We start from the raw sequence: 27,952 nt of genomic DNA, 5'->3' as shown, positions 1-27,952 counted from the left end.
ACACAACGTGAATGTGATGGCTTGCCTACTGTTTCTTTTGTGCGTGCTGACACTGACATATTGTGGCCAAACATTGTTACTGCGCCATTGATTTGCGCCTCTTGTCATGCAATGTTAGAGTACAAACACAAACCATTTTTTTTTAAAATTCTTAATCACTTGTATTATAAAGTGAAAATGTAACATTTCGAATTTATATACACGCAAATCAATGAAAACTTCCTGGTTGAGGTTCCATTGGTTGTGGGATAAGACGTCACATTGTTAGGAGTCGTCTCATTGGCTGCCGCGCTGACGCCTCTTCCTCAAATCTGTCCTAGTGGAGCAGCCGTGAAGGTGAATCAGGTCCCCGGCTAACTTTCTGCCTGTCTCCCAGTCTGATTTCCGGAAGCCCCGCAGCTGTCCTCCCGTTTCCTCTCCGCAGTCATGTCCGTGTTCGGTGACGTTCCGCAGGCGCCCCCGGTGGCTGTCTTCAAGCTGTCCGCCGACTTCCGAGACGACAGCCACCCACAGAAGGTGAACCTCGGCGTCGGAGGTGAGCGGAGCTAACGATGCTAAAAGCTAACTGGTCCCATTCAAAGAGCCTGGCCGAGGTGCGTTCATGTATCATTTGGCAAAACCCATACAATCTGACAATTGCTATAATCCCAATTGCAATCACGCATACATTTATATGACCCATTCGTAGCCGGGTCTACATTAAAATTTGAATTTTGCAAACTCATCTCGTGACATCAATGATGAAACGCAGCCCACCGAGCATATACGTGTTTGACTTTTCCTGCGGTGGAGCCCGGTCCAAAAACGCCTCATTTTCCATTTGTATGTTTTCAGAAGTGTCCCACTTTTGTACAGTGGTAGCTTGACTTACGAGTTTAATTCGTTCTGTCACTCATCCCCATTTACTCGTGTATCAAATACATTTTCTCCATTCAAATGTACGGTGCCCTGGAAGTGCAAAACAATATAACAAATTGTGAAACAGTTTTACATTTCAGAAACCAAATGAACAAAAACCGAAACACTTTTACATTTCAGAAAACCAATGAACAAAAACCGAAACACTTTTACATTTCAGAAAACCAATGAACAAAAACCGAAACACTTTTACATTTCAGAAAACCAAGGAACAAAAACCGAAACACTTATACAAACGATGAAACAAATTCCAAAAGACGAAACACCTGGAAAGGGAACGTCCCATTTCACAGACATTCTTAGAAATCCCACCCCCTTTCTCGGCAAGACCCGCCCCGCTTCAACATGATTGGCTCCTGCATCGCGGGAAGGGTCATCTACGCAGATGGAACGAGATGTCCATCCCAAATATAATCATAAAAAAAACTTAAGTTTATTATGGTTAGGTGTAGGACTAGGGTTGGGTTTAAGGCAGTTAAGGATGAGATGTGGTTAAGGCTGGCGTCCAGCAAGTAAAATGCACAGAAGCTTTCCCCTACGGTGAAAATACATTTCCGGGTTTGCGAGCCGTGCCTTGGCTCCAGCCATATAAATAGTACATAAAGCATCAAATGTTGTTTAACATCAATGCAAAACTATATTCATAATGTATAATGTGCCTGCTGATGAAAAAGCAAAGATGTTGCTAAATTGCGTCACTTTTTTTTAGTTTTTCGTTCACACAGTAATTATTGTATGATGATTTTATGCTACAGAAATGCAAAATAATATTTTGGTGAGTGTTTTTACAACTACACTCCGTTCATTGCTCGGCAAAATGGCTAATTTCTCTGCTGTCATTTCCTTCTACGTCATTTTCGGTGTGCCACCAACTGGGGCAGTGCGGGAAATGAATCAGGCATTCACTAAATATAAACTATTTAAGAATACAAGATGCTAGAGGAGCTGACAGGTTTAATCAGCATTTTATCATCTGTTCAAGTTTTGGCTTTGGTGAACATACAACCCCAATTCCAATGAAGTTGGGACGTTGTGTTAAACATAAATAAAAACAGAATACAATGATTTGGAAATCATGTTCAACCTACATTTAAATGAATACACTACAAAGAGATTACATGTTCAAACTGATAAAATTGATTGTTTTTAGCAAATAATCATTAACTTAGAGTTTTATGTCTGCAACACGTTCCAAAAAAGCTGGGACAGGTGGCAAAAAAGACTGAGAAAGTTGAGGAATGCTCATCAAACACCTGTTTGGAACATCCCACAGGTGAACAGGCTAATTGGGAGCAGGTGGGTGCCATGATTGGGTATAAAAGGAGCTTCACTGAATTGCTCAGTCATTCACAAGCAAAGATGGGGTGAGGTTCACCTCTTTGTGAACAAGTGCGTGAGAAAATAGTCGAACAGTTGAAGGACAATGTTCCTCAAAGTACAATTGCAAGGAATTTAGGGATTTCATCATCTACGGTGCATATCAACATCCAAAGGTTCAGAGAATCTGGAGAAATCACTGCAGGTAAGCGGCAAGGCCGAAAACCAACATTGAATGCCCGTGACCTTCGATCCCTCAGGCGGCACTGCATCAAAAACCGACATCAATGTGTAAACGATATCACCAAATGGGCTCGGGAACACTTCAGAAAACCAATGTCAGTAAATACAGTTTGGCGCTACATCCGTAAGTGCAACTTAAAACTCTACTATGCACAGCAAAAGCCATTTATCAACAACACCCAGAAACGCCGCCGGCTTCTCTGGGCCCGAGCTCATCTAAGATGGACTGACGCAAAGTGGAAAAGTGTTCTGTGGTCCGACGAGTCCACATTTCAAATTGTTTTTAGAAATTGTGGACGTCGTGTCCTCCGGGCCAAAGAGGGAAAAAAAAAAAAAAAAGTTGTAGATTTCAGCTTTCGTTTATGGCGGCACAACTGATGATCTCCCACGAGTCTGACACACTGGTTGGGGCTCACTGCTTTGTAAAACTCAAGAAAGCACACGGTATTTGCACGGTTTTAATATCAATTACATTTTCAACATATCTTGAAGTCAATACACAAAAAGAACAAACACCTGTTAAATCTACATTTTATCCAGTGACTATTCCTTTTTTTGACAAACGCTGATTGGTTGACAGACCTCTGTAGGCGTTTACTTTGTCATTCACAGAGCCGCCATTACTGGATGCGGCGTTATGCAAGGCTAGAAATAAAAGGATTGAAATACATTGAAAAGCAAAACCTTTACGTTTTCCTGCCGAGCCGCGCTTGGTGGACAAGGAGCAGGCTGAACAAACTCTGCGCTACATTTGCTTAAATTACCGTGAACTAATAAGTGCTATGGAAACACAAACCGCATGGGCCACAGGAACCTTTTGCCATCAGGAAATCAAAGTTCCTGGGCTGGTTGGTGGTAAAGCCCCTATTAATACACACAAAGGCATGTTCAGCAGCCTTTTGTTGCTAAGACCACACCTCATTATAATGACACGGACACGTACTGTATTACTAGTTCTGTAATTTTCTGTGGCTTGTAGTTGCATTGTAAAGTGTGATGCCTTCACAGTGCTATTACAAAATATAATATAAATAGATGTCACGTTTCAGGGCGAGCACTTACAGGAAGAAACTGCTTTTATTCCCTTTTGTCCATGGTGCTCTTTTCAGAATACCGTGTGCTGATACGTGATACAACACACGTCTGCACGCCACGAGTTCCTCGGGGGTCAAACACGCACGCACATGCTCAGTTTAGTTTAGTAACCTTGGCGTATCGGCTCGCTTGCACGCTCACTTCCTGTCTGATCAGCACACAAGGACTTCCTATCCTTTTGCACCATTCTTATGTAGGACCTTGGGTTGCAAAAGTACGTGAATTTCCAAAGTTGTAAAATTTCATTAACAGGAATGCCCAAGATTGAAGGTTGGCTCTTCATAAGGGACTAAACTATCATTCAGCAATCCTGACTAAAACAACCAGATTTTACGCAACCACAGTAGTGCTGTACCTTGACTTACAAGTATGCCAACTTGCAAGGTTTTCAGGTTACGAGCTGTTGCTTGGTTGATTAAATAAATAAATAATGTTAAATTGTAGCCATCTTGTAGCATCTATAGACAACTATAAACCTTTTTGGAGGGAGTGTCACTTATTTGCGGATTTTCGCAATTTGTGGCAGGGCTTACTACCAATTCCCTGCCAAAAGCAAGGAAACGCTGTACTGTGATGGCCTTGCATGCAGGCAAGGAGAGCTATCCTTCTTGCAGGGATGTCTTCTTATGACAAAACAAAATGTTTAAATATTTTGCTTGAATGCAATAACTGTCAATTTGTCCTATTTGTTTTCAATTTGGAATATTTCCTAAAGTCCCATGGAAATTTACTGGCAAAATACTGGAAATGTTCCACCCCTTGGCAACCCAATGACGACCTCTAAAATCGAACACAGTGCCTTCCAAGAAGCTGGTCGATGGCCATTTTGCCAATCACGATGTCATGGAACAGGAACTGAGGGTGATTTGGTGTGTTCTCCCTCAGCCTACCGCACAGATGACTCTCAGCCGTGGGTTCTACCGGTGGTGAAAAAGGTGGAGCGTTTAATCGTGGACGACGCCACCCTGAACCACGAGTACCTCCCCATCCTCGGCCTGCCAGACTTCCGTTCGGCCTCCTCCAAGGTCGCCCTGGGCGAAGACAGTCCCGCCATCAAGGAGGGGAGGGTAAGTCTCCAGGGCTACCGGTTAGCATGTTAGCATTTGATTAACTCATTCACTGCCAGCTGCTTTCAAAGCGGAGTTCCCAATATTGCCAGAGGTTTTAGCATTTTGACTGATCTTTTCAAGACCCAGAGAATATTGTGTTCTGTGACAATATAGGCACCAAACCTAGCAAAAGAAAGAGTAGACGCTCTTCTTTCACCAGAAATATGTTAGCATACAAACATTTAGCATGCTAGCATTTTAACAATTCTCATTAGAAATTATACCCGACGACAGGGCATGACGTACAATGTTGTCAATATTCCTTATCACTCTTTGTATTGAGGTTGCTAACTTGTACTTGGCATTTGAACTCTCAGCATGATAGCATTCAACACATCTCAGGAGGCTTTAGCACGTTAGCAGCTGTTCAAGTACAAGATGTTCTCAAATGAACTCAATTAATTGTCGACGCCAGTTGTTCGCATGCTATGTATGAACACGCTGGCTGTGAGTTTTGTTAGAATTTCAAGTCAAGGTTAAAATAGTTGTAGTTATGTTATTACAGTATTATTGTACATTTATTATTCTTGTATATGTTATAGTTACCGCGTGTGGTTCTGTTTCCGTCTCAGGTGGGTGGAGTACAGGCTCTGGGTGGCACGGGCGCCCTGAGGATCGGTGCAGAGTTCTTGCGGCGCTGGTACAACGGCGTCAACAACACGGCCACGCCTGTTTATGTGTCTACGCCCACCTGGGGTGTGTAAACGCTGACACACACATACACACACACACTGTAAACGTGTAGCATATTACCTTTAATGTATGTCTTTATTTTTTATTTATTTTTAAATCTCAGAGAACCACAATGCTGTGTTTGCCGATGCTGGGTTCAAGGACATCCGTCCGTACCGCTACTGGGACGCCACCAAGAGAGGCCTGGACCTTAGCGGCCTGCTTGATGACCTTGAGGTGACCTTGTTTTTAAAATTGTACGTTGTAAGGCAGCAAATTCTTAGGTACTTTTCGCAGTTTCCTTATGTGTTACTAAATTCTCCTTGAGTCAAAATACACAACGGACAAAAAAATTACAGCAAGCTAAACATCCACTTGTGACACTCTGCTGGAAAGCAATTTAATCTTAATTGTTTTGTTTTAATATAAATTTAGACAAGTGTCCATCTTAATTGTTGTTGTGTTTTACTAGACTGCGCTGGAACCTTCCACCATATATTATTGTGTGTATTAATAGAAACCTCAGGAAGGCTCCATGTTAATTGTTGTGTTGTGTTTTAACAGAAAGCTCCGGGAGGTTCCATCTTTGTGCTTCACGCGTGCGCCCACAACCCCACAGGCACTGATCCTAATCAGGACGAATGGAAGCAGATGGCAGAGATCATGAAGGTCTCATCATCTTTTATTCATATTAAGAGTCACATGATTGATTTAGTCTTTCCTGACCTCCTACTTCTTCTTCTCTTGGCCTCCAGAGGAGGAATCTGTTTGTGTTCTTTGACTCGGCCTACCAAGGCTTCGCCTCTGGCTCGCTGGAGAAAGACGCGTGGGCCATTCGCTTCTTTGTGTCTCAGGGCTTTGAACTCTTTGTGGCTCAGTCCTTCTCCAAGAACTTTGGCCTCTACAGTGAGTACACACAAGCGGTACTAAGGAAATAAGTCCCATATTTGCAAGTCATAAGTAAGGTTTAAGTCACAAACTTCAAATTTCAAGCAGGTCCCAAGTTACTGTGGTAAAAATCAAGTGAGTCAAGTCATGACTTGGGTTTAGCAAGTCCTTTGTCAAAATTACTTAGGCAGTTCGCCTAAGAGGTCAACATTCACTTTCAGCCAAGCAAGTCCTAAAATTGGTGACTTAAGTCCTATCCGAGGCAAGTCACGTGACTCGAGTCCTCCCGCTCCGGTCCATGTGAAGAACAAAACAACTACACACGTTAACCTACTCGTCTACCTCTTCTTAGACGAGAGGGTGGGCAACCTGACGGTGGTGGCGCAAGACGGCGACAACCTGGGCCGCATCCTCTCTCAGATGGAGAAGATCGTGAGGACCACCTGGTCCAACCCGCCCTCGCAGGGGGCTCGCATCGTCAGCAAAACACTCAACTGCCCCCAGCTCTTTGCAGAATGGTACGTTCCCAATAGTTGTCAAAAAAAACAAACTTTTAAGGGCTTCATGATCCTTAAAAATCATCCTCACCCGTTGGCTCCTACTTTGTTTTATTGACACCTAGAGCAACTGCAGCACGTTAGGTTTGTAGACAAACAGGCTTGATTTGATAAGCCTAAAAAATGTAAGGTGACATACTAAACATCACCAAGCTAGCATGCGTATTTAAGTCTACATTGATAATTAAAGAGGAAAAAAAAAAAAAAAAACTTGGATCTTCTGTGATGTCACGTCAGTTTGTGCAAGCCTATTAACACTAGTATGCTAGTTAATACTGTTGATTAGCCTCGTGTGAAGGTGGTTTGTTTGTGTTGAATAATTTTGACTATTGAATACAGTCGTCTATGTAACATGGGTTCATGATTGCGTACATGCTAGATGTAGTGTTGGTGCTTTATGATCTTCTCCATTTTAAGTGCTTTGCTGCTGCCTTTTGGCATCCATAGATAATTACAAACCCTTTTAATATCAATTATTCAGATTTTCGCTATTCACGTCTGGTCGAGGTCCCTAGCCCCTGCCAATAGTGGGGGTACATGTAGTCACTTTTTCTTAAATTTAAAAAAAAAAAAAAAAAAAAGTCACATTCATATGAGAATATCCTACTTTTTATGCAATTTGGAAGCCTTTGGGAAGAATGTATTTTTCCAAGACAAAAAGCCAATTGGCCTCATTCACTACTAAATGCGTAGAAATGTTCTCACTCTGCGCACAAGTTGAGCGAATACGTAAAATCACCATCAATTTCATGACACGTGCGTGTCGGCCAATTTTCTTCACACCACCGTGCGCTTGTTAGTGACTCAGAATTCATTAGAAATGACGAGCTCGTGCCCGGCACGCTGCAATCCCAATAGAAGTCAATAAAAGTCTCGCTGACGCATCTTAGCCCATGCGCAGAGTATGGAGAAGAAGGGGAAAAAAAAAAAAAAAAAAAAAAAAACCTGGTACGAACATATTGAGTGAATTTGTGCATCAAACGTCCGTATGCACAATTTAAGCACAAGTCTACGTATGCACGGTTAGTGAATGAGGCCCAATTTTGCCGCACGACGGGATGTTCTTGTGTAGCACAGGAGTGTTTTGTCATAACGAATGCGTCGGTTTGTTTGTAGGCAAGCTAACGTAAAGACGATGGCCGACCGTGTGCTCCTCATGCGGGACCAGCTCAAGTCCAAGCTGCAGGCCCTCGGAACGCCAGGAACATGGGAGCACATCACCCAGCAGATCGGGATGTTCAGCTTCACGGGCCTCAATCGTACGCACGCACGCGCGCGCGCGCACACACACACACACACACACACACACAAAATCAAATGAAAAGCATCGAAACGTCATCATATTAGGTATGTTAATAAGCAATATGTACTATATGCTGTTTTTTTAATCCATATTCATACCTTTTCAATTTGCAATCATGGTTCAAATATTACTTTGTGACGACCCTGATTAGCACATTTACTTTAGATTTAAAAACAAAAACAAACAAAAAAAAGTCTAATTTTAAAGCAGGTTTCAGTGCGCTATAGAACTATTATTCATATCAGCATTTTCATACACTGCACATCGGGTGTGTTAGAATTCATATAATTAGGTATCACTGTCAATAATATCATACAGTACTTCTCACTTTGCACTTCCTGTATTTGAGCATAATTAGACTACTACTTAATAGCGCATACCAACATGCGACATCGTAACCTCTGTTTATCCTGTTTAGGGTAATACTTACTCCATTTGTTTTTAATTTGTTGCTTGTTGTTTCTATATTAATACAAATCTATCTATCTCTCAATAACGATCTCTATATCTACAGTATGTCTAGCTCTCTCTATCTCGCAATGCCTATCTATATCTATCCTGTCGCTATCTCTCTAAATTTCGTGTCTCTATCCTCGATCGCTCTTGATATTTCACTCTATATCGCTCTATCTATATCTCTCTCTTTCTCTCAACTTCTGTCTCTCTCCCGTTTATCTTTGTATCCCCATCTCTACATGTATCTCTAATTCACCACATCTAGCTCTAGCTCAATATCTATGTATCTATTTGCCTGTCTCTCTAATCTTCTATCTTTTGCTTGTTTTGACGCCGCAGCCAATCAGGTGGCGTTCATGATCAAAGAGAAGCACGTGTACCTGATGGCGAGCGGTCGCATCAACATGTGCGGCCTCACCTCCAAGAACCTGGACTACGTGGCGCAGTCCATCCACGATGCCGTCACCCAGGTCCAGTGAGAAGGAACACGCCCTCTGTCGCTCTCGCTTCATTCTGTCCCGTCCTGCTCCCCTCGTGGTGCCCGTGACGTTACAGTCAGGCCAGTAACAAAACGTTTTGTCCACGTTGTGCGTCCTCACGCTAAGCCCAGTGTTTCTCAACCTTTATAGAGCCAACGCACATATTTTACATTGGAAGAATTCCACAAAAAAAAGAAAAGGTAGTAACCCTGCCACCAATTGCAAAATAACACACCCGTGGATTCACCAATTCACAGATTTTTTTAAATTTAAAAACAAATAAATATATAAATACAATAGAATTTATTTATTTTATTTTCTAATGAAATTTTAATGGGCGTCAACTCTCTGTTTACATTCTGGCCAAATCACTGGATATCACCAACTACAATTCCCAAAACATAACTCGTCTTACAACATCAGACTCAAAAGTAGCAATTTGAGGTTTTTGTTTAGGTAAGTTTTATTTATTTTAATTTTTTTACAATGGATTACCATTTAAAAATAAATGGCTTGCAGATCATTTGATCTCCCAAAAAATTCACTGAATGTATTTGTTGGCCTTTGGCGCCATCGTGTATCATCTTTGGGCATAACATGGAGCACAAAAATGCACAGACAACAGACAAAAAAAAATGTGAATAGCGAACCACGAATATGCGGGGGACTTCTGGTCTTACTCGTCTCAATTTACAAACTTACTGACTGAAATCTGTTTAAGTTGAACATATAGCTGTTATTCTGTTGTATAAATAATGATAATTGTACCGTTTGCTAGTGTAAGAACAATTCATTGTTCTGCCTGTTACTATTCGTCACTGGTATAGATAAATGAACAAGACGCATTATTTGTACTGAATAGGTCAACATTTTTGGTTGGGAATTACTGTTAAGCTACGCTGCGCTAATCTAGGTTCGTCACCTGCCGCTGTCAACTGTGGACAGACGTCATCACGTGTCATTAAACAGGTCAGGTGTGTCCTCATGTAAACTCTTCTGCTTCACACACACTTAAAAGTACACTGAAATTGTTAATTAAAACAAATAGAATAGGAAAGAACAATTTCCTCTTGCCGATTCTCCCCAATGAAACGGGTCATTAATTAATTGTCGTCCGTAATTGTGTACACTTGATTTTGTCACACAAACCCTTCTTAAAGGCACAGTACACGCCGCACGTGTTTGCAGGGTTCTCCAATATGGTGTATTTGATGTTGCCTTTTAAAAGTGCTTGAATTTTTTCCTTTCACCACAAATATAAACTATCAAATAATGTATTTTGCGTGTTACATGGAGAAATCAAATAAAAGCTCTACTTAAAAATGACACTTCATTTGTGCAGTTATTAAAGTGTAATATATATAGTTATGTTTTATATGTATTTTTTGTTTGTATATTTTACATATTTTTTAAAAAACATTTATGTAGTTACTATTTTCTAACAGTTTTTGTAATTATGTAATTTTGCTTTATATAAATAAATACATAATAAAATGTTAATACATATTTACTCTAGACAAAATTGTTTTTATTTTGCTTTTTGAGTATTTATTTTTGACAGTAATAAGTATAGTTTTTTTACATATGATTAAAAGATAATTGTTTTATTTCATACATAGCTTTTGTTTTACTTTATACACCATACAATATTTGTGTATTTGAATAAATAGAAGTCTTTATTATTATACTTATGTAAAAACATTTGAATCACTGTTGTTCTATTGTTTAATTTGTTTTATACATTATACACTTTGTTTTTATACATTAGCTTTATGCTTTTTTATGATTTTTACTTTTTGTGTTCATGTTTTTAACATCACATTTTATTTTATATATTTTTATTTACTGATGAAAATTTGTTTATATATCCTGCTGTTTGCTCTGTGAGGGCAGAAAGGAAACAAAAATGAGCCCACTGAAGGTGAGCATAAAATAAATACCGATTTCTGCATTTTGACATTCTGTTGACATGAATGTCCTTTATGCTCTTTACCAAAATGTTTACTTGTTGGGGCAACACGGTGTACGACTGGTTAGCACATCTGCCTCACAGTTCTGAAGACCCGGGTTCAAATCCGCGCATGTTTTTGGGATGTGGGAGGAAAGCAGAGTACCCGGAGAAAACCCACGCAGGCACGGGGAGAACATGCAAACTCCACACAGGCGGGGGTGGGACTTGAACCCCGGTCCTCAGAACTGTGAGGCAGATGTGCTAACCATTCTCTCACCATGCCGCCAATAATATAATTTAATTATAAGAAACAATAACTACTAATTGAACAAGATTTTAGTTTATTTCAAATTTACTCATCCACATACACTTTGAGCATAAAATGCATCAAATATAAAAAAAAATTACTTTATGAATTAAAGTGTCATATAAGCCAGCAGCAGTCGTTTCAAAGTAAAAGTTGATTTCCTGTGGCGTGGTGACATCTTTGGTGTTGCATCATCACAAGAAAACGTGACCTGTTTATATCTACAAAATATTTCATTTGACATTCATTTGACGTCTTCTTCACGTATCCCAGCAGCGCCCCCTGGAGGAGGTCACCAGATAAAACCAGACGTCTTGGTCTTTTCCGTAAACAATGTCGTTAAGGTCGTGCGGTCGTCTCGGTTGCCAAGATTAGCTTTTAACCAGCGTGTGTTCAGACTTGTCTTCGTCTTCTGGTTCATCATGTTTTTTTTATCAAATTGTCTTCTGGCTCTTCCGTTTTATCGTCTTCTCGTGACTTTTGTCTCTTCTTGTGGACTGAGGACACACAAAAAAAGCATCTAAAACAATCATCCTCATTACAGTCATCAATTTGTAAAGTGGCTGCCTCAGAGTTGAAGAATCAATATAATACATACGGTATATTTATTTAATGATTATATTGATATTTCAATGATGTCACTGATGGTGTCATGGTATATTCGCCTGACTCTGGTGCAGGCAGCGTGGGTTCAGTGACGGTATGCATGTGAGTGCAAAGGGTTGTCCGTGTCTATATGTGCCCTGCGACTGACTGGCAACCAGTTCCGGGTGCAACCAGTTCCGGATGGATATTGAACTAATTCTGAAATATTTATATTCCATCATTTTCTTTTTTATATATACTATTTGATGACCCTTTATTGGGTTTGCGAGATAATTTGGGTTGAGAATGTCCTTTTTCAAACAACAGTCTTTTTCTCTGATTGGCCGTTGGTAATATCTCGGCGACCAAGCTTTCATAGTGACCTCGCGTTTGGATCATTCGATGTGGAGTCTTGCGCCCATCATGAAGCAGAATTCACCATGCGTTGGATTGTTTGCTCATGATAGGCCGGTCACCCCATTCGTGGGGTGTGTGTGGTAGGTTGGGGGGGAGGGCGTTGCCAATGTGTGTGTGTGTGTGTGTTTTTGCACATACAGTCCCAGCCAAAAGTGTAAGGTGTGAGTGTGCGTGTTTATATATATATATATACACACACACACACACACAACCCCAATTCCAATGAAGTTGGGACGTTGTGTTAAACATAAATAAAAACAGAATACAATGGTTTGCAAATCATGTTCAACCTATATTTAATTGAATACATGACAAAGACAAGATATTTAATGTTCAAACTTATAAACTTTGTTTTTTGGCAAATCATCATTAACTTAGAATTTTATGGCTGCAACACGTTCCCAAAAAAGCTGGGACAGGGTCATGTTTACCACGGTGTTACATCACCTTTTCTTTTAACAACATTCAATAAATGTTTGGGAAGTGAGGACACTAATTGTTGAAGCTTTGTAGGTGGAATTCTTTCCCATTCTTGCTTGAACAGCTTCAGCTGTTCAACAGTCCGGGGTCTCCGTTGTCGTATTTTACGCTTCATAATGCGCCACACATTTTCAAAGGGAGACAGGTCTGGACTGCAGGCAGGCCAGTCTAGTTACCCGCACTCTTTTACTACGAAGCCATGCTGTTGTAACACGTGCAGAATGTGGTTTGGCATTGTCTTGCTGAAATAAACAGGGGCGTCCATGAAAAAGACCTTGCTTGGATGGCAGCATATGTTTCTCCAAAACCTGGATGTACCGTTCATATATATATATATATATATATATATATATATATGCGTGAGTGTGTGTGTCGCTTTCTATATGTGGTTTTTTTTTTTCACCCTTTGTGTGTTTATTTGTGCGCTGGGGGGTGTGAGGTTTGCATGTGAATCAAAACTGGAGAAAGAAAGGCATTGAAAAGGCTGATGGAATGAGTTGTGTGTGTGCGTGTGTGCAGACTGACTGAGTTTGAGTCGGAGTTTGTTTCCCAGCGTGTCCTCTGAGGCGCTGACCGACAAGCTGCTGATGAAAGGAGATGTGTCCGTTACCATGGGAACATCGGCCACGTCTGACACAAGCGCACACACAGAGGACGTGAGTGAGGTTTGAGTTTGTCGCCACGGTTCTGATGTGGTTTACAGTTAAAAACTCAGGAAATCATGATGTGAATGTTTTCATGGTTACCAGCGTCCTCCGGCTGGTCGTCTCGGATGTACGGGATCTCGTCCATCCGCAGGAAGACTGAATCCCTCGGACTCTTCTGGCCGTCGGATTTACTTCCTGCGACATTATTAACACAACAACATTGCTTGTACTTAACAAGCAATATATTTCAAATAGCAAAAAATCATCAATAATTGATGATGACCCCAAAAGTGTTTTAAAATTCCGTATAGATGCCATACGATGGTGACAACGCACTTGAAATGGAAAGGCTTGTAAAGCATCAATACCATGCATTTAGCATGTACACAACAGCAACAACTTTTAGCATGTACTCAGCAGCAACAACTGAAATCGAAAGCGGTTTCTATAACTGGCAATTCGTCTTTCACATCTCTGTGGAGATATTTTGGCCCACTCTTACTTGCAGAATTGTTTTTCAATTCAGCAAAAATGGAGGGTTTTCGAGCATGAACGTCCCTTTCAAGGTCATGCCACTGCATTGCAGTCGGACTTTGACGAGGCCACTCCAAAATCTTCATTTTGTTTTTTAAAGCCATTCAGAAATGGACTTGCTGGTGTGTTTTGGATTGTTATTCTGCTGCAAAACCCAAGTACACTTCATCTTAAGGTCTAAAAAACTGATGGTTGAACAGTCACCTTCAAGATTTTCTGTTAAAAAACAGAATTCATGGTTCGTTTTCACACAAGGCCAGGTAACTTTGAATAGTTTTTTTTCCACTTAATAAATGAAAGTGAAAAATAATAATACATTTTAATAATTAATAAAAAATTAAAAACAGCATTTTAAATTCACTTGGGTTATATTTGTCTGATATTTACATTTGTTTGATGGTCTTAAAGTAGGAAAACTATGCAAAATAAAAAATAGATATGGAAAAAAAAGACAACACCAAACTGAACAATGTGTAAAATGAGTATGAAATAGAGACAAGAGAACTTAAAAACCTCCAAAACAATAAAAATGAATACAAAAAGGAAAAATAACTTTAAAAATGCAGTACAATAACTACAAAAAATAGTAAAAACAATGTAAAAACGTTTTTTTTTTGTAATGCAAAACAAATAAAAAATGGAATAAAATAGAAAGTATGCCCTGCGATTGGCTGGCAACCAGTTCAGGGTGTACCCCGCCCTCCTGCCCGATGAGAGCTGGGATAGGCTCCAGTATGCCTGCGACCCTAGTGAGGAGAAGCGGCTCGGAAAATGGATGGTTGGATGGATAAAATCAAAAGTATGTAAAATGTATTTAATAGAATAAAAGAAGTAAAAAGTTACAAATGAAAAACATGGCACGTGTTATACATGTTAAAAGTAGTTGTCACAGAAAGTGAGGCATCATCAACTTCCTGTGTGCTTTTTGTTAAGAACTTACTGACGATGCGGTTCCTGCGGTTGAGCACGCAGGTGCTGTGGGAGACGCCAGACTGCTGTTGTTCTCTGGTCCTGGCGGGAGCGTGTTGGCCCAGTTCCCAGGGCGGCGGCATCAGCATGGCGCCTGCGGTGCCGGCGGCGGGGGTACCGTTCTCGGGGGGCAAAGGCTCGGCCATCTGGGCATCGGGGTCGGGCGTCTGTGGCGAGGTGTCCATCCTGGAGGCGCTGACCGCATTGTGGTAATGGCTCCTGGTGATCTGAGACAAGGAGGATTGTGGGTAAACTGGGCCGCACGGCCCGTGAAGCGGCGCGTGATTGGTCACCTTGAGGATCTGTAGGGGCGTGAGCTGTCGCACAGAGTAGTCGGGGATGTAGACATTGGACCCCCCGTTAAGCTGGCCTGGGGACCACCCGTTTGACTCTGAGCAGCCAGCAAAAAAAGAAACAAAAAAGGCTTTACACTATACATATATTCACACGCACACACACATACACACAGACTCACATCTCTATATATAGAAACATTTTGTACATTTTGTGTACAAACAAGTAAATGTCAGTTTTTAGAACAGTTTGGCCTTGGTGGTTTGTTTGTGTTTACCTGCTGGCAAGATGGCAGGAACCCCAAAATAGGAAAAAGCTCCATTTTCAAACTTGAGGCACTCCTTGCCAAATTCCACCTCCACTCGACCCTGAAGGACCAGAAAACGGCGTGAGACAGCCTTTCACAATAAAAGCTTTAAAGGCACACACACCCCAAAAAAAAAACTGAACGAGGAGACACCGTGAGACAGGAGTTAAAAATAAAAGCTTTAAATACTTCAGGAACCAGAACTAGGAGACAAGATTTCAGAGTAGAAGCATCAAGACCAGAGGGACCACGAAACAATGTGAGCCAGTATTTCAGAATAAAAGCATAACAGACGAGAAAAATCTGAATCGGGAGCCATGGGATTTCAGAATAATAGCATCAAAGACCCGAAGAACCTGAACTAGAAGCTGATGGAATTCAAAATAAAAGTATCAGCGACTAGAAGAGTCCAGAGAAACAGAAAATGTGAGACAGAATTTCAGATTAAAATTATAAAATACCGGAATCAGTAGAATCACTATCAGGACTCAGGATTTCACTATAAGAATATCAAGAACCAGGATCCACTGGATTTCAGAATAAAAGCAACAAAGACTAGAAGAACTACAACCAAGAGATGCGAGCCAGGATTTCAGAATAAAAGCCTTAAAGACCACAAGAACCAGAACCATTTACCACCATATTTCAGAATAATAGTATCAGAGACCAGAAGGAACACAAAAGGAGAACAATGTGATCCCGTATTTCAGAATAAATGCATCACAGCCCAGACGGACCACAAAGTGGAAATAATTTGAGCCGGTATTTCAGAATAGAAGCATTACAGACTAGTAGAATCTAAATCAGGAGCTGTTGAGACACGTTTTGTGGTGCCTGCACGATCTGCAGTGCGCATGCCCAACTAGCTATGGCAACAAGACTAGGACAAAATAAATAGGTCGCGCCGATCCCTAACCCTCATCCCAACCTTAACCTTAAACCTAACCGTAACCCATTTTACGAGCGGACTTTTTTCACATAAGGTATCACGTCAGTACCTGTGTACTTTGTCCTTTTTGTCCTGTTTTTGGCGTAGCTCGTTTAGATGGCTGATCTGTTCCGCATTCGCCCCTTAGAAGGTGCGTTGACAGGGGCCACGGGGATTTCAGAATAATAGCGTCAAAGACCAGAAGAACCACAACTCGGGGGTGTGAGCCAGCCATTTCAGAGTAAAAGCGTCAAAAACCACAAGAACCAGAAGCAGGAGCCGTTAGATTTCAAAATGAAAGCATCAATGATCTGAAAGACCAGAACTAGTAAACATGAGACAAGATTTCAGAATAAAAGCACCAGAAGAAAAGCAACTTGAGCTTCTGGATTTCACAATAAAAGTACGGCAGAGGAGTTGTACCTGAAGTACCAGGATGAAGTAATCTGCCGATTTGTTTCTCTGGAACAGGAAGTGCTTTGGTGCGTACTTGTTTCTGTCGTCAAACTTGAGATCCTGGACGACGCTAGGATGTTTGATGAGCCTCAGCAGGATCTTCTCAGAGATGTACGCCGGCTTGAAAGGATCCACCTCTGATGGAGACAAAACACCAGGGCATTTAAACTAGCTTAGCATTTAGCTCAGCTTGTAGCTTAGCCTCATTTGTTTACATCCATTGAAATTGCCATCGCTGTTGTCTACAAAGAGCATAGACACGGTATGTACAAAGTGCTGTGATTGGCCGATACCTGTGTGCAGGAAGCGGTGCGTGGCCAGTAGGAGCTGTGGGGAAATTTTGACTTTCATCTCGTGGTCGGCCATTTTGAAGATGGAGAAGTCTTGCTGCCTCCTGTCGTGGTGAGACACGCGACGCCTGCTGCGGTTGTCGGCTGTCGTCACAGCAACGCACGCAAACATAATTATTAACAGAATTAAAACTACAAAGTGCAGTTTCTGTAGAAATTGTGTGTGAATGCTAAATAGCTGATGGTGAACTGAAATGACGCAGAATTAAGTGAAATGTAGCAAAGGTGGAATGTGAGAATTGGATATTTTTAAGAAAAACAAATATGTATTGATCATAAAAATCCATTTCGCGCTTATCACAATAATGCTGGCGCTGCTGTCGCGGCCGTACTGTAGAGGTCCGTCTCGTCCAGGATTTCGGACTTGATGATTTCCTCGATGACGTCCTCCAGCGTGACGATGCCCATTACCTCGTAGAACGGGTCGCCCTCGCCCTCGTTGTTCACGCGCTGAACGATGGCCAGGTGAGATTTACCTGTCGAAAAGCACACATCGTGCATTTCGTTAGACAAAAAAAAGCAAAGCACATGACGTTCATTTTGTGTGATGACAGGTGTCTTTGACAACACAAAACACTCGCTGTTCATATGGTAAAAAAACAAAAAAGCAAAGTGCACAGCGTCCATTTTTTGATAACAAAAAGCAAAGCACACAGCATCCATTCTGTTTGACAACAAAAAGCGAAGAATGCAGTATCCCAATATTAGACAACTAAAATCAAATTATATTGTTTTGCTTTTTCGATGACAGAAAGCAAAGCAGTCGTCCAATTTGTTTGACAACAAAAAAGCACTTGCTACCCATTTTGTTTGATAACAAAAGCAAAACAAAAGCATGCGGTGTCCATTTTGTTACACAACAAAAAACAAGGCACAATTCCTTTTTTGACAGCAAAAAGGAAAGCAAATGCTATCCATTCGGTCTGACAACAAACAACAAAGCATGCCATGTCCATTTTGTAAGACATCAAAAAGCAAAACGCTACACTTTTTTTTTGTATGACAAAAGTGTTTGACAACAACAAAAAAATCTAAATCAAAGCACACGACTTCCATTTTGTTAAATGACAAAAGCAAAGCACACAGTCAAGTAACGTTTTCCTGGTGGTCAGGTGTGATCTCGCTCACAATTTTAAAATGGGTTGAGTTGAAAATGTCCTCAATGAAAAATGCCTCGATGTGTACGTGTAGCCTGCTTTAGCTAATAGCTTCGACACATACACATTTTAACATGGAAGATGATCTTGCTGCTAATCCTTCCTTCCTTCCTGCTTTTCTTTCTTTCTGTGTAACAGGTGATGTGTTTGGATGGAAAACGCAATCATGCAAAATTAATCCCCCCCCCCAGTTAAAAGGATCTACAAACCAAAGGAACTCAATGGAGGTTGAGTGCATATGTGTGTGTATGTGTGTGCCTTCTTTTCCACTAAAACCTCGCCAAAAAGTGTAAAGAGGACTTTTGTGTCAACGATTCAGTTGAGGTTCCAGTGTGTGTGTCTGTCTCATACCAACACACACACAAGCACAGCAACAGTGAATCCTTTCAGTGCAACTCACTTGTCTGGATTCTGTTCAACTTTCTCATTAACAAACAAACACACACACACACACACACACATTCATCTAAGTGGGTCAGTACAAAGTGTGTGAATGATGTGTTCCATTACATTATCACTGGTGGGTGCAGCATTTCATCACCAAGCGCCCGAATTACACTTGTCAATATGTGGCGGTTTGGTGTGTGACATGGCCAAATACAAAAAAATACCATTCCCGATGTTGACAACTTAGTCGAACAATATTGTAATTTTATTATCAGATGCTAATGCTACTCTGCACGAACAGTGGAGCTTTGATCACGTTTTGGCTTTGACACGATTGAGTCCGCTGCCAAGACATTGGCGAAGAAACTTGGTGTGTGGGTGGGATTAGGTAAATTAGTGAAGTTGTGATGTCATAGTGAGTTGGATATGGGCTCACTCACAGCCACATTTTCAAAAATGGGCCGATAACGCTGTTTAATTACACAGAAGACCGGACTATTTTTATACAACCGATAAAAAGTCAATTTTCCATAATATGACCCTTTTAGAAGATCGCGCAGACAAAACTGTTCAAATGCAAATATTAGCAGCCATGTGACTTACCTATCTTAACTCAGCCTTAGGTTAGCCTAATTTGTTTTTTAATTGGATGAAGCCGAATGAAAATTGACCACTCTGTCATGTCCCAGAGATTGGAGGATATTGGAATGTCTTCATAAGCGGTCAAATGGTTTGGTAACTCCCTCAGTGGTGGTTCAGAGGTCTTACCTCTTCAAAATGGTCTCCCCCAGGGGTCCCTACTGGATCCCATTTTGTTTACTATTATTGATGTAAAAATGTAACTGATGCCAAATCTCACTTAAATGCGGATGACACCATTTTATATTGTTTAGATTCCTCATTGTGAAGGGCTGTAGAATATCTGCAATCTGCCTGTTATTGAGAAAAATGTTCATCAGTTATGCCTTGTATTGAATTCTGACAAGACTAAAATGATGTTTTCCAAAATCAAGCAATACCGATGATGTTTGTTAGATTGTTACACTAAACGAGAAAGAGACAAAATGAGTGTCTTACAAAGACACCGCTGGTGAAACTGGATTTCTTTTATAGAATAAAATTATGTTTTTCTTTGGTAATAATAATAATTCATCCATCCATCCATTTTCCGAGCCGCTTCTCACTAGGGTCGCGGCCGTGCTGGAGCCTATCCCAGCTATCATCGGGCACGAGACGGGGTACACCCTGAACTGGTTGCCAGCCAATCGCAGGGCACATACAAACAAACAACCATTCGCACTCACATTCACACCTACGGGCAATTTAGAGTCCCCAATTCATGCATGTTTTTGGGATGTGGGAGGAAACCGGAGTGCCCGGAGAAAACCCACGCAAGCACGGGGAGAACAAGCAAACTCCACACAGGCGGGGCCGGGGATTGAACCCCGGTCCTCAGAACTGTGAGGCAGACGCTCTAACCAGTCGTCCACCGTGCAGCCCAATAATAATTCATTTTATTTATATTTTATTTATTTCATAAGCGGCTTTCAAGCCGCTCAAGGTCCCCATACCAACAGTAAAAAAAAAGAAATCAAGCAATACAATAAAAAAAAACAGAATATTACATAACATTCAAATGGCAAGCGACATGGGAAATGCTAAAGGGAATAGGCAGTCCAGAATAGGTGTGTCTTGAGTTTGGATTTGAAGAGGGTTAATGAGTCTGTGTTTCAGAGGTCAGGTAGTAGTGAGTTCCAAAGCTGGGGGGCAGAGCATGCAGCTTTAAGATTTGTAACTGATTCTGGTTTGCGTTCTCAGCACTGCAGCAAATACGAAAGTGTTGGTTGACCTTCTCTGCACAATAGTATATTAGGACACTGAAATAGTTTTCTTTAAACTATTCTTCTTCTTTTTAATGTAACCTCTTGATACTAAAAGTCACCACTCAAACCAATCTCCGATCAATACAAATTGTGTTTGTCATTCCGTGAACAAGGACCGTCTTTGCTGAAAGTGCATTTACTGTAAGGCATTTGCACCCTCGTCCTGGTGTAAATTACAATATCATCTTGAACGCTCTTGTTTCAGTGGTTGCTGATAGCCGTGTGCTCTCCTGGCTGCTAACCAGCGAGCTCGCTCATCTCCTCCCTGCTCATCCCAAACTCGACTGTGTCCATAAAACAAATAAATGCTGACAAAGGAGGAAGGAGGGAGCAGCAGCAAAGCCTCTGATTGGTTGACCGGCACTGCACCCCCCTCAGCCGCCCATGTGAATGACTCCCTCTCGACTGCAGTGCCTTGCAAAATGTTGCCGTCTTCTTTTTATTTCTTCCACTATGACACATCTTAGGACACTTCATTAGGTACACGCAATCCTATCCCTGTCTTGAAACCTTAATTTGAAACCTCAACCTTGGATTCAAATCCTAACCAAGACTTCTATCCATCCATCCATCCATCCATCCATTTTCTGTACCGCTTATACCTCACGAGGGTCGCCTATTCCAGCTATCTTCAGGCGAGAGGCGGAGTACACCCTGAACTGATCGCCAACCAATCCTAACCAAGACTTGAAACCCTCATTTCAAGCACTAACCCTGGCTTGAAATAGTAAGCCTTGTGTGAATTCCTGATTTAAGACCCCAACACTGCCTTTAAATCGCTGACCCTTGTGTCAAAGCCTAATTGGAAACTCCCCAACCTGACTTGAAACCCTAACCAAAGCTAAAGATCCTTATTTGAAACCCTAACCTTTGTTGGAAATCCTATCCTTGGCTTCAAATCCTAATTTGAAACTCTAACCCTGGCTAGAAACCCTAATCCTTGTTTAAAAAAACCACCAAGGCTTGAAACCCTAATTTGAAACCCTAACCAAGGATTGACACCTGAGTTTAAAAGCCTAACCCTGTTTTAAAACCCTAGTTTGAAACCCTAATTTGAAACTGTAACCATGTCTTGAAACCCTAATTGAAATCCCTAACCTTTGTTTGAAACCCTAATTTGACAATTTAACCCAGGGGTGTCAAACTCATTTTTGTCATGGGCCACATCGTAGTTATGACTTACCTCGGAGGGCCGCTATGACTGTGAACCCATAAAAATGAAAGATTACCTCATATAATTACATACAGTATGTACAACACATTGATGAATAACCAGTTTTGAAATCAGAAGCCTATAAAAACATGTTTTTCAACTATTACATTTCTTTTCAAAGGGGATTGGTAACAAAAATGCTTGCAAATATCTCATTACACCAGAACACAATTATCAATTCTGATTTGCTTTCACATTTGCCTCACAGTTCTGAGGACCGGGGTTCAAATCCCGGCCCCGCCTGTATGGAGTTTGCATGTTCTCCCCGTGCCAGGGTGGGTTTTCTCAGGGTACTCCGGTTTACTTTCACAGGCCACATAAAATGATGTGGCGGGCCGGCTCTGTCCCCTAGGCTACCAGTTTGACACCTGTGCCTTAACCCTCGCTCGAAAACCTAACCCTGGGTTTAAATGCTAATTTTAAACCCTGATGTCATCCTTCCACAAGGTTTCCCTTTTCTTTCAGCGTACCTTTCTTGAAGTCCTCCAGCATGGCGTCGAGTGTAGTGTCGCTGAAGACGCAGTGTAGCGGGCGTCTGTAGAAGTGCGTGACGGTCTGCAGAGGCGTGCAGTCGTCCGGGTCCACGAAGGCCAGGTCCTTGACGAACAGCACGTCCACGATGTTGGCGCGCGTGTCCCGGTACACGGGGATGCGCGTGTAGCCGCTCTGCAGGACCTCCGTCATGGTGTTGAAGTCCAGGAGCGTGTCGGCCGCCAACATGAAGCAGTCGCCTAGCGGCGTCAGAACGTCCTCCACTGTCTTACTGCGTAGCTCTAGTGCCCCCTGGATGATGTTCAGCTCTCCCTTGAGGAAGTAAATAACAAAGTACCTTGAATAGTGCCTTTAGAGTTGAGTCATTCCGTGATCACACACGTAACTCATTTATATTTTTTTTAAAGATAAAAACAACACACTGTAGAGACTATGGCCCGGTTGTCATAGCAACACCCCCCCCCCCACCCTCCACCAACAACAACTCGATAAACTACATTCTTCCAAGCCGCCCCGCTGTGTAAGACGGCCACCAAAGGACGCCTGGTGGTTGAGAGTTACTGCAAATCTCTGGACTCTCATTTCTTTAACAGAAGATAAATGTATGTTTTAATGTTTTACGAACTCTGCAGAAATATTCCAAATGTCTGCCTTGTTGTCTGTGTAATTGTGTCAGCTTTACAGGTCCAGCTGCGAGACTCTGAGAACTGCTCATTTTGATATGAAGCCAAACATTATGAAATGTTGTACTGAACAATAAGCTGTTGATTTGCGAAGACTTAAGTTTAAACAATCATTCTATATGCTTGATCTATAAGTAAGAGTGCAAAGTTGGGAATATTTTATATTAATATATGCTTTTTACACCATTTTTATGGCTAAATTGTCGACCAAAATTTGAGTCGATGGGCGTGGTCTTCTCCAGTTTCTCCGTCCCTTAAGACACCTCCCTGGGTGTTTAACCTTTGATTCCTGCCTCTTCTCTCTCACTCTCTTGTCTCTGGCTTCTTTGCTCCTGTCCTTCATGCTGAGGGTTACCTCGGCACGGCTCTGCCGTGCTGCCGCCCCTCCCACCTCCCCTTTTCTTTGCTCCAACACGCAGTTCGGCCAACGCAAACCTGGGATGGAGACTTGGTTTCCCGGCCTACATATTCGCCGCCAGACGTTTCAGAGCAGCTGCTACTAAGAGTACAATGTACGCTTCCAGCCAAGTGTGAGCTTTCCTAAAGTGCCAGCGGTCCCTGAAGAGGCAGGAAGCATTCTCCCACGGAAAGCGTGACAAACCACCTCCCTTTTTTCTTTCTCCCGCCTTTTTTTGTTTTATTTTTGTGCATCTTCTTCAACTGTACCTACCTCCGTTTCGCCGAGACAACTGGGAAAGACCATCCCCAAAGACCAGCTGATCTAGGGTCGTGAGTAGCACAACAATGGTTGTCAGAATGTCCAAGATTGCCTTATAAGTCTGGGGAAAATATTATCTTCACCCAAATCACAACTTTGCTCTCTCTTGCTCTGACTCAACCCATTCCACACACGATGTCCTCCTCCCTTTTCGTATGCCTAATTTCTGTCTATTACCATTATTCGTGTTTCCTTTTTGTAGCTAGATACCCCAGTATTGTTTCCCTGTAGTTTCCCCTTTAGATATAATAAAATTTTCCATAAAATTACACTTCTTGTTGTGTTTTGCATGTGTTTTGAGTTGAATAGTGAAGCCGCTGTCATCGAGAACTTGTATGTCATAAATGTAGCATTGATCGAGGTTTTTCATCACTTTTCCTATAATTATATATAAATATAAAAAGAGACGTCGTGCCCCTTTTTACAAGACAAATAGTTTGATTCCAACGTTAAACGTAAATCGAACTAAACCAGAAGTAACACAAGCGTTAGCTTCCGGCTTATTCTTTGCCCAAAATTCATTACATTTTTATCCAAAACCACTTTGTGGTACAATCCTATAATATTGTACTTCATAAAAGCATACAGCGGCACGGTGGATGACTGGTTAGAGCGTCAGCCTCACAGTTCTGTGGACCCGGGTTCAATCCCTGGCCCCGCCTGTGTGGAGTTTACATGTTCTCCCCATGCCTGTGTGGGTTTTCTCCGGGCACTCCGGTTTCCTCCCACTTTAAAAAGTTAGTTTTTATCATTTTAACTGTCTTTTAATCTGTTTAAGTGTGTTGAAACTGTGTGGGTGGGGGGTAAAACTTGAAAAATTATTTTTTTTGGTATGTTCTCTCCATATAGCTGATTTTCACCGACTGAGGGTTGCTCTGGAACGTATACATCACTTACCCTAAGCCAGGCTTCAAACCCTAATTCAAAACCCTAACCTGGGCCTCAACTCTAATTTGAAACCCTAAACCCTTATTTGAAATTATTAACCTGGCTTCAAACCCAAATTTGGAACCCTATCCATTGCTTCAAACCATAACCTGTCTTTGAAACACTGACCCAGGCTTGAAACCCTAACACGAGTCAAGCTGTCATGCAGTGCGTCTCTCTCCCGCGGACTTCAAAAGGTACCTTGAGCAGGTCGTGGTACGGGTCGGTGACGCGCAGCATCTCCAGCAGCTTCTCTCTGGTGTAGAAGTTGGAGATCTCCTGGTGCAGGATGAGATCCAGAAGCTTGCTGAGCGGGTACGACACGGGGAAGGAGAGCACCATGAGCAGGCGTGTCAGCCAGATGCTGCGCGCAGCGATGGCCAGGCCGTGGCGAGACGCAGCCGAGTGCGGCAGGATCTCGCCTACGAAGAAGATGCCCAGCGCGCAGATGGCGGTGGACAGCCACGTCATGCCCAGGATGCGACACGTCCACACGGCCAGGGAGGCGTTGATGAGTGCCGTACCCAGCAGCAGAGTGCACAAAACGTAGTTACCTATGGGAGGAACTTGGAGCCTTTAGTCCATATCCTTCAGATACAGGTCAATGTACTAGTACACACTTTGTCCTCACAGTTGTTTCTCAAAGTGTGGTATGATCACCACTAGTGGCATGCGGGCTCCCTCTTGTGGTATGTGACAGAATCACTTAATTAAATGTTCAAACTGTGCATCATATAATACAGTGGCTTGAACTTTTTTTGTTTTAATGCAGTGAAGTACATTTTCTAAGTACAGTTCAGTTGTGTTTAACTTTTAGGGACAATACATTTGCATTTAAGCATTTAGAATTTTATGTAGATACAATTTTTATTGACGTTTTATGTACAACACATTTGAATTGAGTCATTATTTAAATAGTTGTTTTTTTTCCCCCTGTAGTTCCTCCCCGCGTTTGATGATCACTGATGCCTACTACTACTATATTGAATAAATGCTGCTTTAAGTTTTTCGATATCCTTGATAAAGAGGCCAGTGCATGTAGTAGTAGTGCATGATAAATGCCTACTAGTTGGGTATAGCAGTGATATTAGTGCTGAAAATTAATTTACTAGCAAGTTTCAACTGTGTACTAGTAAGTCAAAAGTGTTACTAGTAGTCTAATTTATTTTACCAGCAAGACATCCGAGTACCCAGTCGTTCTACTGTACTAGTACACTGAATTGTCAAACGAGAGAGGACCAAGATCCCACTAGTACACAGACCTTAAGCTCGATGAATTTGAAAACATTTTTCCATACTTACCGTGGCGGCGCACCGACTTGATCTTGCGGGCGTAGCGCTGCTCCCGGTCAGTGCCACTGTTCTGCAGAACTTGTAGCTCCACCGGGTCAAGCGCTAGTAGGCTCAGGTTGAGCCCGCTGAAGAGCGCAGACAAGGCCAGCAGAAGCACCGACACAAGAACCTGCAGCCACAGCTTGGGAGCTTCCCCCGCATGCTCCGCCACCGCCACCCAGAAGTCCCTAGTGCGGTAGTGCACCCACTTGGACCCATCGAAGGCACACACCTGTGGAAAACGTTTCACCATTTCTTCCATAGCAACGATATCCAGCTTGAGGTCCATGTACTAGTGCGTAGTGACGCTACACTTTGAGAATCACTGCATTAGCACTCCACTAGTAGTCCTAGTAGTGGATGTTGACTAGTGCACAATTTATCCTCACTAGTAGCATTTAGTTGTCCTACTCGCATGCCAAATGTGTCCTATTGTGAAGAGATGTCAAACAGTAGTCACGGAATTGTTTTACTAGTGAGCTCAAAGGGCATACTAGTACATGAATAAATGCTCCAACAGCTTTACGGAAAGGTCCGTGTGCTAGTACGCCCTTTGTCCTCACTACTAAGACAATACTAGTGTGAAGTAATAGAAAGACTGTATTTTACTAGTAATGTTTATCCACAAATAGTGCTACTTTTGGCCAACTCGTATTCATCCATCCATCCATCCATCCATCTTCCGTCCCACTTATCCTCACTAGGGTCGCGGGTGTGCTGGAGCCTATCCCAGCTCGCTTGCCCTACTAGTATGCCGAAGTTTTCCTCAGTGTGCAGAACGCTCATACAAAAAAACTTTCCTATTAAGATAGTCGTGCAACAAGGGCTAAGAATTGGCCCTCACTGTGGATCTTGGATCTCGTTGCTAAGGAGACGATGCTCCAATCGGGAGTCCGGATACATACCGAGTAGAACTTGATGCTCTCCCCTCGCCGGAGCTCCTTGGCCAGAAGCTCCACCAGGACCGAGTTGCGGCTGGAGGCCGACTTGAACGACCCCAGCACCTCGATGTCGGAAGTGCGCGCGCTCTTGTCCGCGCACACGTTCCGGGGTCGGGGGCGCGCCTCGGGTCCGGTGGGCTCCTCGATGAAGGCGATCCACGGGGCCGCGCTGGTGGCCCGCGTCCGGTTGAGCCTCCTGTGCAGCGGGGGACTGGAGTAGTAGACCCGCAGAGTGAAGCGCGTCCCCTCGGTGGCCTTCAGAACCCCGTCGTGCACGGACAGCTCCGGGCCGGTCTCCTCCGGACGGAAGCCGAGCAGGGCGAGTCCCGGCCCGGGCAAGAGGAGGAGGAGGAGGAGGAGGGGGAGGGGTAGGCTTTCCATGATGGAGTGAGACTCCCTCCGAGTCCTCGGTTGGTGTGGGCCGTTCTTGCGCCGGTAGTTCCGGTCCGGTCCATGTGCTGAGCGCTGAGAGGATGCTGCACTGACGCGCCCACGGTGACGTCACGGCTTCTAATTTTAGGACATGAAGTCAGTGGCACTGCAGCAGCAACAACAGGCGGATCAGCTCCTTTACATGAGCACAATCAATTTTTGCATTAGCCTCATGTAGACTTTTTTTACATTTTATATTTGTGTTATTTTGCATTGCAGCTTCCCCGAGCAACATCACATTTGTTTTGTGTTTTAAATCCATTTTAATTGAAATTTCTTTTTTTCTTATTCTTTTTAAACATTGTTCATCCTTCCATTTTCTGTACCGTTTATCCTCACGAGGGTCGCGGGCGTGGTTGAGCCTATCCCAACTATCTTCGGCCGAGAGGCGGGGTACACCCTGAACTGGTCGCCAACCAATCGCAGGGCACATACAAACAAAAAACCATTTGCGCTCACATTCACACCTACTGGCAATTTAGTCACCAATTAACTAACAATGCATGTTTTTGGGATATGAGAGGA

The 27,952-nt window shown here is 42.5% G+C and overlaps 2 protein-coding genes and 1 long non-coding RNA gene across 9 annotated transcripts; 2 read left to right on the top strand and 1 right to left on the bottom strand.

Annotated features, from left to right (window-relative positions):
* The first annotated feature begins 300 nt into the window (after positions 1 to 300).
* On the top strand, positions 301 to 10,363 carry LOC133404425 (aspartate aminotransferase, cytoplasmic-like). Its single transcript, XM_061680301.1, has 9 exons — positions 301 to 535; positions 4,459 to 4,640; positions 5,255 to 5,378; positions 5,479 to 5,591; positions 5,919 to 6,023; positions 6,110 to 6,260; positions 6,595 to 6,760; positions 7,916 to 8,058; positions 8,898 to 10,363. Exons 1-9 carry the CDS (start codon positions 427 to 429, stop codon positions 9,035 to 9,037), a joined length of 1,233 nt encoding a protein of 410 aa, XP_061536285.1. The 5' UTR covers positions 301 to 426; the 3' UTR covers positions 9,038 to 10,363.
* A 949-nt stretch (positions 10,364 to 11,312) lies between these two features.
* LOC133403754 (metal transporter CNNM1-like) lies at positions 11,313 to 27,911 on the bottom strand. Of its 6 annotated transcripts, none has more exons than XM_061678948.1 (13): positions 26,960 to 27,911; positions 26,025 to 26,286; positions 24,924 to 25,276; positions 22,373 to 22,706; positions 17,595 to 17,738; positions 17,206 to 17,346; positions 16,880 to 17,049; positions 15,499 to 15,589; positions 15,221 to 15,318; positions 14,899 to 15,154; positions 13,524 to 13,619; positions 13,303 to 13,407; positions 11,313 to 11,792 (listed from the first exon to the last, which is right to left on the bottom strand). In XM_061678948.1, the coding sequence occupies exons 1-13, from the start codon at positions 27,374 to 27,376 to the stop codon at positions 11,716 to 11,718; spliced, it is 2,544 nt and encodes an 847-aa protein (XP_061534932.1). In that variant the 5' UTR covers positions 27,377 to 27,911; the 3' UTR covers positions 11,313 to 11,715. The 6 variants fall into 6 exon arrangements, with proteins under 6 accessions (XP_061534932.1, XP_061534933.1, XP_061534934.1 ...); XM_061678949.1 differs by having other exon boundaries at positions 13,303 to 13,361; XM_061678950.1 differs by having other exon boundaries at positions 13,303 to 13,358.
* On the top strand, positions 16,751 to 20,160 carry LOC133403756 (uncharacterized). Of its 2 annotated transcripts, none has more exons than XR_009768731.1 (3): positions 16,751 to 17,023; positions 17,216 to 17,727; positions 18,558 to 20,160. It is a non-coding gene; the product is annotated as an uncharacterized LOC133403756 (long non-coding RNA). The 2 variants fall into 2 exon arrangements; XR_009768732.1 differs by having other exon boundaries at positions 16,751 to 17,314; positions 17,600 to 17,727.
* Positions 27,912 to 27,952: the final 41 nt, after the last annotated feature.

Source organism: Phycodurus eques, chromosome 6 (assembly GCF_024500275.1).
Source record: "Phycodurus eques isolate BA_2022a chromosome 6, UOR_Pequ_1.1, whole genome shotgun sequence".
NCBI classification, from domain to species: domain Eukaryota; kingdom Metazoa; phylum Chordata; class Actinopteri; order Syngnathiformes; family Syngnathidae; genus Phycodurus; species Phycodurus eques.
The sequence above is the reverse complement of the archived record's forward strand: the minus strand, read 5'-3'. Positions and strand labels throughout refer to the sequence as shown.

Bases quoted from the DNA above. Each gene is read 5' to 3' on its own strand.
- LOC133404425 (XM_061680301.1), top strand. From the start codon at position 427: ATGTCCGTGTTCGGTGACGTTCCGCAGGCGCCCCCGGTGGCTGTCTTC. The intron at 5,379-5,478 runs GTGTGTAAACGC...TTTAAATCTCAG, and splicing joins TGTGTCTACGCCCACCTGGG to AGAACCACAATGCTGTGTTT. The intron at 6,024-6,109 runs GTCTCATCATCT...CTTGGCCTCCAG, and splicing joins AGATGGCAGAGATCATGAAG to AGGAGGAATCTGTTTGTGTT.
- LOC133403754 (XM_061678948.1), bottom strand. From the start codon at position 27,376: ATGGAAAGCCTACCCCTCCCCCTCCTCCTCCTCCTCCTCCTCTTGCCC. The intron at 25,277-26,024 runs GTAAGTATGGAA...TTCCTCCCATAG, and splicing joins CAAGTCGGTGCGCCGCCACG to GTAACTACGTTTTGTGCACT. The intron at 22,707-24,923 runs GTACCTTTTGAA...TACTTCCTCAAG, and splicing joins CGTACCACGACCTGCTCAAG to GGAGAGCTGAACATCATCCA.